The 10,399-nt window shown below is 50.2% G+C and overlaps 1 protein-coding gene; it reads right to left on the reverse strand.

The window, feature by feature from the left end:
- Window positions 1-6,916: 6,916 nt before the first annotated feature.
- GSTUM_00011643001 (uncharacterized protein) lies at window positions 6,917-9,736 on the reverse strand (the record flags this gene model as incomplete). XM_002842038.2 has 1 exon in its annotated part: window positions 6,917-9,736. The coding sequence occupies exon 1, from the start codon at window positions 9,686-9,688 to the stop codon at window positions 6,917-6,919; it is 2,772 nt and encodes a 923-aa protein (XP_002842084.1). The 5' UTR covers window positions 9,689-9,736.
- Window positions 9,737-10,399: the final 663 nt, after the last annotated feature.

The following is a 10,399-nucleotide window of genomic DNA, read 5'->3' on the forward strand; positions in this document are numbered from 1 at the left end:
AGGAGGCTCGAAGAGATGACACGAGGAAATGGACTGGGCGATGCCTACGCAGCAACTCTAAACCGAGTGAGGGTGCAGAAGGGGGATAGATCAATACTAGCACTGAAAGTCCTGATGTGAAGGCCCTGATGTGGGTGCTGTATTAGGAGCGGCCATTACGTGCCGTTGAGCTCTGTCATGCATTAGGGGTGGAGGTGGGATCTGTAGATCTCGATCTTTAAATCATTCCTAAATTACGGACACTTCTATCATCTTGTCTAAGCCTTGTTACAGTCGAGGCGTCTTCACCCACGGTACGACTGGTGCACTTTACTCTACAGGAGCATCTCTCTAGTGATCCGACCCTATTCGATGGTCCCCACGCAACAATTGCCGATGTTTGCTTGACACACCTCAATTTTGAAAGTGTCAGGGTCCTTCCGCCAACTCTTCGTTCGACCCCCTCAACAATTCCCTTTCTAGAGTATGCTTCTTATTACTGGGGGGATCACGCAAGAAGAGGGATGACGGGAAATGTGAAAACACTTACGCTCAGGCTTCTCAATGGATTTGGTGACCATATGTTTGCTCGACTGATGCTGTTGCGCTATACACACTAGATACTCTGGGTCCCTTATTTTGGCGCGCCGAAAGGATCTACGGGATTTACGGGACTCCACGGGGCAGCATTTCTTGGGATCGTTGGGATAGTTGGTACTTTATTGGAGATGAAGGAATTGGATGTTAATGCAACTGATAGTATGGGGTGTACTGCTGTCACACGGGCAGCCGTCAGAGGGCAAGAGGAGGTAGTAATGATGCTTTTAGAAGCAGATGTAAATCCCGACGAGACAGACACAAAATTTGGCTTGACACCAATCTTGTGGGCCGTTCAAGGGGGGCATGAAGGGGTAGTAAAGATCCCATTGGAAAACGCGGGTGTCAATCCTAACCAGGCAGACACCCGCTATGGCGGGACACCACTCTCGTGGGCGGCTGAGCTCGGGCATAGGGGGGTAGTAGAGGTGCTATTAGAACGAGCGGGGATCAATCCCGATCTGAGTGACACCGACTATGGCCAGACACCCCTCTCGTGGGCGGCTGAGTACGGGCGTGAAGGGGTGGTAAAGATGCTTTTGGGCCGAGGGGGTGTCAATACCGACCAGGCAGACACCAAGTACGGCCAAACGCCACTCTCGTGGGCCGCTGAGGAGGGGCATGAGGGGGCAGTTTCGATTCTTTTGACACACGCGGACGTCTATCCCAATACAGCAGACAACTCTGGCCAGACACCACTCGGATGGGCCGCTCAGTTTGGGCATCTAGGGGTAGTAAAGATGCTTTTGGGCAGACCGGATATAAATCCCGACATGCAGATACCCAATATGGCCAGACGCCAATCTCGTGGGCCGCTGATCACGGGTGTGAAGGGGTAGTAAAAATACTTTTGGAGCGAGCGGATGTTAATCCCAACCGAGCAGACACCCAATCTAGCCAGACGCCACTCTGGAGGGCTGCTAGGCGCGGTGGTGGCGATGTAGTAAAGATGTCTTTGAAAAGAGATCATGTCAATCCCGATACGCTGGACATAAAATATGGTCGTACACCACTCTCGTGGGCGGCTGGATGGGGGAACGTGGGGATGGTAAAGCTCCTTTTTGAAAGGCAAGATGTCCGCACCTCCACACCGGGCAACGAGAGCCAAACACCGCTGTGGTAGACATTCTCCGGGGGGGCGGTGACGAAGTTGTAAGGATCCTACTAGAACCGGACAATATCAACTCCGTTACAACTGATCCCGGTGGCCGGACATCACTCCCACCCTCTGCTGGGCATGAGGGTGAGTCCGTAACGGAGATCCAATTCCAAGCTGGTGATCCTAGCGCCGACACCATAGACCTCCCATCCGTAGACCCCAGTGAGCAAGTTGGCGTACTGGGCATCAATAACTCTGCTCCCGAGTCTATGGAAAATGGCTTTCGCCCGATCGGATCGTTCACCCCTCCTCAACCCCCTTCTATATGGACCCTGGAGTTCGTGTATCCTCCAAGCAAAAACCGGGACCATCCCAGCACAAAACCAAACCTCTTGCTTGCTGTCAGCAGCTATACTATCATCGTCTCTTTCGTTTGTGTTTTAGCTATTCTCATTTTACATCCTTCCTTCGTCACCAGACATACTCTCGTTCCATAAATAATTCCAAGTAAGTAAGCCTAGGACGCGGGTAATGCCTCAGTCGATTTAAATATATCAAAATGACTTTTTTGATAACGGCGTTTTTTTCCCATGATTTCAGCTGGCGGTCTGCAATTCATGAACTTCTCAATTTTTTTCTTCGGGTCCATCTTGTTGTTACGCGAAATGATTAAACATCTAAGGTCCAGGAAGAACTATATCAAATACTTGGTTAGCATTTCTAGATTGAAAATGTAAACGTATAGGCTATGTAAATGTATAAGCTAAAGAAGACATACACAAACTTGAATAATCAACTAAAGAAAAAGAGTTAATACTTGTACAGAATAAGACCAGTTGCCAAATTGAATTCCAATCTGTCTCAGAGTACAAACAATATTGGAGTCTGCAGACGTCACCTTACTAGTATGATGGTATGGCCGAGCTATATCTTGCAAGAAAACATTCTATGATTAGTCTAATCGAATTAAAGGGAAGAAGGATGCACACCATCCTATGCCATCCGCCAAGCAGGCAAATCCGCGAGGTGAAAACCCCCTATAACTCTCTGGAATTACCTTGTCAACCATGCCCGTACTCCACACCCGTATCTTTTTTCCCCTCCTATCGCTACGATACATGGTAACAACCCCCAATTAGCCACCAGCGCAGCACCACACAGCACAAAACTGTATGCCGCCGGAAGGAAATCGTCCCAAGGGCTTCCGGAAGAACAGCCTTATCTTAAGGCGAGACATGACATGTCACTTTTTTTGTACACTCGGAACCACACGGGTATGCGAGGGGGGATGGAAAAGGTATCGGTACTGACATGGGGACGTCCCAACTTTCCTAATTAGGTACCGCATCAACGATATTCCGACACATTGGGGTAGTCATCATCATCACCATTTGTTTGTCTCCAAATTGCAGCTATCGTCCTGGTAGTCAGTACTCTGCACTCGTCGCGGGCGCACCGGGGGGGGGGTGCATCCGGGAACCCCTACGGGTACTGTAGTACTCTGCTCTCGAATCCCTTCTTCATTGCCAGCCCCCCGGGCGTTGTCCTACGAGGGGTCTCCCGATCACATGTTGGCATCCCCGGAAGATCACTGACATACCGTAATCCGCACGAATAACCCTTCTCTCGGTCTGTGAATAAGTAATCCCGTGGCGAATCATCGACGGCGAGAGGTCAAGGGACAGAGCGGATCACTGGCCGATGGAGAAACCATTCAGCCGCTTTTTGTGTGACGGTGCGGATTAAGCTGAAGTTTCTCTGATCGAGATGATGACTACATGAATGGGAACTGGCTCGACGAATTGGTGTTGAGTTTGTGCGCCTCTCTTCTCACCGCAATCTTCTGGTGAAGCATTCGGCGATAGAGATAGGGATTGAGACTATACGTGGCGCTGTTTTGGGCCGGGCTATGATAATCCTTTCCAACAACGTCTACGGCTCTACAAGTGCCTGGATCCCGCTAGAGCTTACCTGCAGGCTGGGGTCAGATGGTGTCCCTTGTTGAGGGCATTTTTCGGCAAGGGGTAAACGTTTTTGGCAGTGATATATTGAGGGGTGGTTGGGATTGGCGGGGGTGACGACCTGGCGGCGGGGGGAGGTCTTATAAGAAAGTATGACTGCGGGGTATGGTGAGATTTTACGTATCATATTTTGAAAGATAGCTGATGGAAGATGCTCTGCTGGAGTAGTATTAGCCTTGGCGAGAGGTACTATATAAGCCGCTATTCCAACGCGGCTTCGGTGATGTGGTTTCTTCGGACCATAGTCTTTGCAACTATGGCTGCCACTTCCGTAAACACTGCCACTTGCGCTGATGAGAAACGTAGCTACCATCCCTCCCCAATTCTGACAATCAATACTGATCACTAACCTGACCCCATCAGCAATTCCGGCTACCTTCGGCATCCTCTTATACCCGGGCTTCCAAGCTCTGGATGTCTTCGGCCCCATCGATGTCCTAAACACCCTCGCCTTCTCGGAGAAGCTAAATCTCCACATAATCGCCGAAACCCTCGATCCCGTGTCAACAAAGGTACCCATAACCAACACCACAGGCTCGGAATTCAGCGAGAGCATTGTGCCAACCCACACCTTCGCCACGGTCCCCCCCCTCGACTTCCTCCTCGTCCCGGGCGGCCTGGGCTCCCGTGCGCCGGGCCTGGAGTCCACCCGCGAATTCGTCAAGAACATATACCCGTCGCTAAAGTACCTCATGACCGTGTGCACAGGGTCGGCGCTAATTGCGCCGACGGGCCTACTCGATGGCCGCAGCGCGACGGGGAATAAAAAGTTGTGGGCGTGGGTGACGAGTCAGGGGCCGAAGGTGAATTGGGTGGCGCAGGCGAGGTGGGTGGTCGACGGGAACATATGGACATCCTCGGGGATCGCCGCGGGGATGGACGCCATGTACGCTTTTGTCGGTTACATTTGGGGCGAGGAACAGTCAAAGGAGTTGGCCATGACGTTGGAGTATGAGAGGCACACCGACTCTCATTGGGATCCGTTTGCCGATTATTGGGGCGCGACGTGGCCGCTGACACCCGGGGCCGGCGGTGGAGATGGTGGTAACAGTGGCAGTGATTAGGGTTAGGGGTGTGGTTTGTTTGGGATGGAATTTGTTATAATTATTTGCCCAACGTCTAGGGGGTGAGAATCGATATTCAGTTTAACGAGTATTCACCCATGGTCACCATCATGGTATCATAGCGGTGAAAATTGTCGACGTTTTAGTCGGGCATCACGATCACTTGCTACTAACGTGAACTCGAAGCATTATTAGACAACTCTTAATGTCACCCTCCGCGATGAGAGCAGGATGGACAGGTAAGACACATCCATTCGAAAGATTAGAAATCTAACAGGGGGGGGGCAATAACGAAAATCATTTCTCTACCGAGGATCATATCAGATTCACAAATATGTTATATATATCCTAACCTATGATACCAACTGGAAGATTGGGCAGTACCTGCCAATTGGTGCTCCAGCTACCGTACGATAAATCCGCCCGTTTTTTTGCCCCCCCCACCTCAAAGGCTAAAACCAGAAACCAGCGTTTACCCTCCTCCCACAAAACGACCGCACGCGATGCATAAACCTTTAAGTGTTCAACGTCCGAAATCTAGATATCCCCTCCCCCAGGAGAACTGGAAACCAAAGTGAACTAGAAAAATCAAACACACGCCTCAACAGCCAGCCAAACCATCAGTATACCCCCGAAATTCCTATCCCCCCGTCAATATATATATCCCCCGACGCCACGAGATATCATGCCAATACTATACCCCACTCTAAACTATGATACCCATAATTTTCACTGCTAGCTATCACATCATATGATACTATATCATACCACTATCCAACCCCACTACACAATGGGGCACGTCTTATCAGTTCAGTAGTTAAAAAAATCTTAGGGGATGTTTGGTTCGAGAAGTTGATCGATTGAAAACACTTTTTGCCAAACACCTCTTGAATTAATGTTTCCCAAAACGCATTTTGTAAAATTAATGACAAGTTCATGTAAATATATAGAATTTATAACTTGTAACCCTCTCTATTCTGTATATAATTAATTTACAAAATAGTTTTATATCCACTACAAACTGTTTACAAAAAATTTTTCTCCCTTTTTGAAAATACACAATATCTTCTCCTAACTCAACAAGCATCTCTCTTCAATTATGGATGACATTATACCAGAGATATCAGTAACAATTTAAATTAGCACAATTGTGCTACAGACTATCGCTGCACTCAGTACCTTACAAGCCAAGATATGCAAGCAGTAACTTTTGAAAACCCCTATACTAAAGCATACCTCAATGCTCAGCAGTCAAAGCTATGACCAAATTATATTTTAGATAGTATGAGAGCAGATATTCGTTAATAAGAATGATGAGTAATAATTGTCATTATTCTAATATAATTAACATATTAACATAGGTTGCCCTATATTAAGTTACAGTTTCCAAAAATATGCTTTGCAAAACATGGTTTGTAAAACGTGTTTTCAATTAATAGTGAGCCAAACACTACCATCAATTGAAAATGCGCTTTGGGCCTAAAACACATTTTCAATTTACGAACTGCTTGAGCCAAACATCCCCTTAACTCTATGGGAGTCAGAATTAGGTTTGGTTTTCAGGGGGAATAGCAGTCCAGCAATCAAATTTATGATACTTGAGTATAGTACAGTAGTAGATCACGCTCACAGCATGGAATGTTATGGGAGGGGGGGGGTGTTCAGGAGTGGGCGAATAAATTAGATGGGTTTTGGATGGCTTCTCGCGCGTCGTTGCGTCGTGATTGCGCTGGTGTTTAACTAAATGCTTGTCTTGGATACTTTTAAGCTGTCATAAGGTGTGGTGCAGCACGGTTGCCTTTCTCTCTTTTGGGGGTTTGGAATTTTGTTGTTCATGATGCGGTTGCTGACCCCCACTTGGGGATAATTCAAGTCTGGTTATTCATCACGATAGTGCCTAAACTCATCATTGACTAATTTATGATGGACGCTTGAAGGGGAAAAGGTTTAATGGTAAAAATTGACCCATCACCCAAATCAACTACCTAGCAGGAAAAAAAAAAAAGAGCCCCCGGACGGGGCACGAGACGGAACTTTAATCATAGCTTCATGATCTTGACACCTTCGCACTCGCTCCCTCCAATACACCGAACCGAGAAAAGGAAAAAGGTAAGAAGAAAAGAAAAAGAGAACAAGAGAAACACCGCCTAGCAAATTCACACACCCAGAGCTGCCCGAACAGCAGAAGCCACAGCCTCCCTATCCCCCTCGGAGTAGAGACTCCCAACCACCTCCTTAGCCTTCGAAACCATAAAGTCCCACTCCTCCGACAACTCCGGGAACTTCGTCTCCAGCGCAACGATAACCGCCATCGTCGCGACAAGGTCCGCATCTGCGTGCGCCCCTTCCAACCCGTGGTCCTGCAAGCCCAGCCAAGCGAATATCCTCCAGTCCGACTTGAACATCCCGTTGAATTGCTGGAGGGTGGCGAGGTCGGAGGCCAGGTTTTGTGGTCCCCTTGGCGCCGACTCCGGTCTACCCCGGAGCTTGCGTTTAGGGGCGGGCTCGGGCGGCTCAAACTCGTCACTGTCCGGGAGGGGTACCGGCGGGCTGGAAAGTTGGAATGCACGTCGTCGGGGGCTAAATGCTGGAGATTGGTCGGAGGCTGGAGCTGTGAGCGAGCGCGCGCGGAGATTCCATGGTGAAGGGGAAGATGGACCTCCAAAGAGTGCGCCCGACTCAGCGGATGATCCCCCGGTACTCTTCCGCTGCATTGCCACCTGCGCCTGTTGCATCTGTTGCTGTTGTTGTGGGGGATGCACCTGGGGAATTGCTCGAAATCTAGTTGAGATGGATTTACGTTTTGCCTTCATGCTACCCCTGCGACCCGATCCTGAGGACTCGGCTTCCTGGATGAAACAAAATACATTTCGAGAGCCGGTGGTTTGTTCCCCCCCGGCAAGCGCGCTCGCACCCTCCCCCATTTGTTGACTTGCATGCTGTTCCCTGGTTGGTTCGTCCTCCGCAACCGCCACAAAAGAGGTCCACTTGCTAGCCAGCCCGAATTCAACACCGACTCTGGCTCCTTCTTTCGCAATGAGCTCTGCGTGCTTTGTTGGCTCTTTCGTCCCATCGTAGATTCCCTCTAGGTATGAAAGTCTGCCTTCCTCGAGGTCTTGGAGGAGCTTCCGTCCGGCTAGTTGGTACAGGCCGAGTGATGCCCCTGCGGAAGTGACAGCTTGCACGGGAATCTCGATTTGAAGTGGGCAGATGGCGTTCGAGCTGGTATCGTGCGCGGAACCCTTGAGGAATACCTTTTCCGGTCGATCACCGTTGGATATCAAAAAGTAGATGGTTGCCCGGGAGTATGGGAAGAGTGCGGGGACAGCTGTGGGCGCTTGGATGACATTTGGTAGTGTGAGATTGGGTGAACTACTAGATGGAGCGCTAGGAGCACTATCTGGGTCACAGCTTGGGTCAAAGAGGGAAATCGGAGCGGCTGTGCTGGGGGCAGGGGTGGCCAGAGTCGCACGCTGCTTTTCAGGCTTTCCCGCCCAATCTATGTCCCAGTCGTTGACGTGAGGTGTCAATGCTGCCTTCAACATGCGCATGACCTTCTTCTGGAGATTACTAGTGGTGCTGACAATCTGCGAGTACCCCCTTCCAGCTCGGGAGATTCCCTCCACGAGACTATGCGACACTGCATCCCCAACACCGAGTGAGAAGAAACGAACATTCCCATCCCTGGAGGACTCGTTGATGAATCCAAACAACCTTTCCGTATCCCAGACCTCTCCATCCGTGAGGAGGAGGACTTCCGTCCTCATATCCGGTCGCCGCTTCTTCATAGAGTCCATCATAGGGGCAAGTATTTCCGTTCCACCCATGTTGGAATCCAACCGCATGGCATGTGCCTTCGCCACGTTCAGTGACTCCTCCGAATATTTTTTGGATTGCGGCCAAAGGAATGAGCGGTTCGATCCGAAGGAGCAGATATTGAAGTACGAGCCTACTGGCAATGAGGCCAGGAAAAGTTGGAGAGCAGATCGGACGGTGGCAATCTTATCGTGCATCGACCCTGAGCGGTCAACAACGAATATGATCTCATGAGCCTGCGGGGGAAGGACGAATTTGGGAACCATGGTGATCATAAGCGCGGACGTATCCCGGAGGGTCGGATGAGGAGCGAGGAATGCTCTTGGGTCGCCAGTATTGTTGGCATTGATGAGGAGGGAGAAATCCTTGTCGAGACCCGTCAGGGACGGCGAGGCAAGAGCGAGGGTTGCATGCGCCTTCCTGGGATTGAAGTCTGTGTCGTCAGTACTAGAATGGGAGCCAAGGCCGATGGAAATGGGGTGACTGGGTGAAGTGATTCTCCTTATCATCCCACTCATGGTTGCGGTGACGGAGAGGGAAAGGCCGGCATCCTCGGCGCTGCCAATATCCCGTATACCCCGCGAGAAGGTGCCCCAAAAAGCGCGCCACCGATCACCGAAAACCAAGGGCGTGGTGGCGGGCGCGTTTCCGTACTTTGGAGCAATGACGGTGGGAATGACGAGTCTAATTCCATCGACGTCAATGTCCTGCTTCAATTCGTGCACGTACTTGATGACCACCACCACCGAACCGCCGGCCGGGATGTTTCCGACGCTGGTGGTAAAGACCTCACTGGTATCCTGGGTGAACAAAGCGGTGACCTTCCCGGCGGATTTAGCAGCTTGGTAGATGGCTTCCGCCTCTGCCTTCTCCTGAACCACTCCCTTGATCGTCTTCTCCCCAACCAGGGCCTGGAAATCCGTGACAGCGGAAGATTCGTAGAGGGGGAATGTGTACCGGGCTTCAGCGATATCCTTGGTCGACGAATTGTTATACACCTGTGTGAGGGTATGCGAGGCGGTGAGATCCACGACGTGAGACTTTAGCGTAGTTGAAATGAGCGGAAGGCATTGCTGGTAGCCATTCTCGACGTAAACAACTCTAGTGACCATGATGACGATCCGTGTGGTGTTGAGAATGTGTTTGTTTGAAGGATGGAGAATTTACGAAGGGAGGGGGATTTAAGGGGGGGGGGTTCTTGCGGGGGGTTCTTTTGGAGCTTAATATGACCAAGAGGCAGAATAATTAATTAGGGCGAATTGTTTTCATTGTGAGTCAAGCGCATGAAGGAGTTTGGGCGCGGAAGGCAGCATGCCCGTGATTTTCTAACGTTTGCGGATGCAGCTGCCATTGCATAATTATGACCAAGGAAATTGCCCGGGCCCTCAAGGTTCTGATGGTAGTCTAGTCTATGGCACAGCATGTCTCAATCTGACGCTGGTCGCCTCAAGGCAGATACCAGTATAGACAAGGGTGGGAGATGTCTGCTAGCCAGAAGCTTTGTGGATTGGAGGTTGAAGCCAATTGATTGACACAGAGGATCAATGGGGGCTGTGTGGAAGGGATCGACAGAGCTTGGCTGCGGGCAAAGAGTCAACCAAATTCCTTGGCGCCCGTGATTATTGGGGAACGGGTAGTGGGTAACGGTTTTGAGACAAGCGAGAAGAACTGGGGACCTTAGTGTCAGGTATTGGTTCTAGCCAGAGCGCGAACATTCAATTAGTCACCGGTACTTGTGAGTTACTCAACGGGTGCCTGGAGAGCACAGCTACCGTACTTCTTTGATATATGTACAGTGCCGGTACCGGTACGAGTGCTTGCAT

Source organism: Tuber melanosporum (genome assembly GCF_000151645.1).
Source record: "Tuber melanosporum whole genome shotgun sequence assembly, scaffold_89, strain Mel28".
Classification (NCBI taxonomy): domain Eukaryota; kingdom Fungi; phylum Ascomycota; class Pezizomycetes; order Pezizales; family Tuberaceae; genus Tuber; species Tuber melanosporum.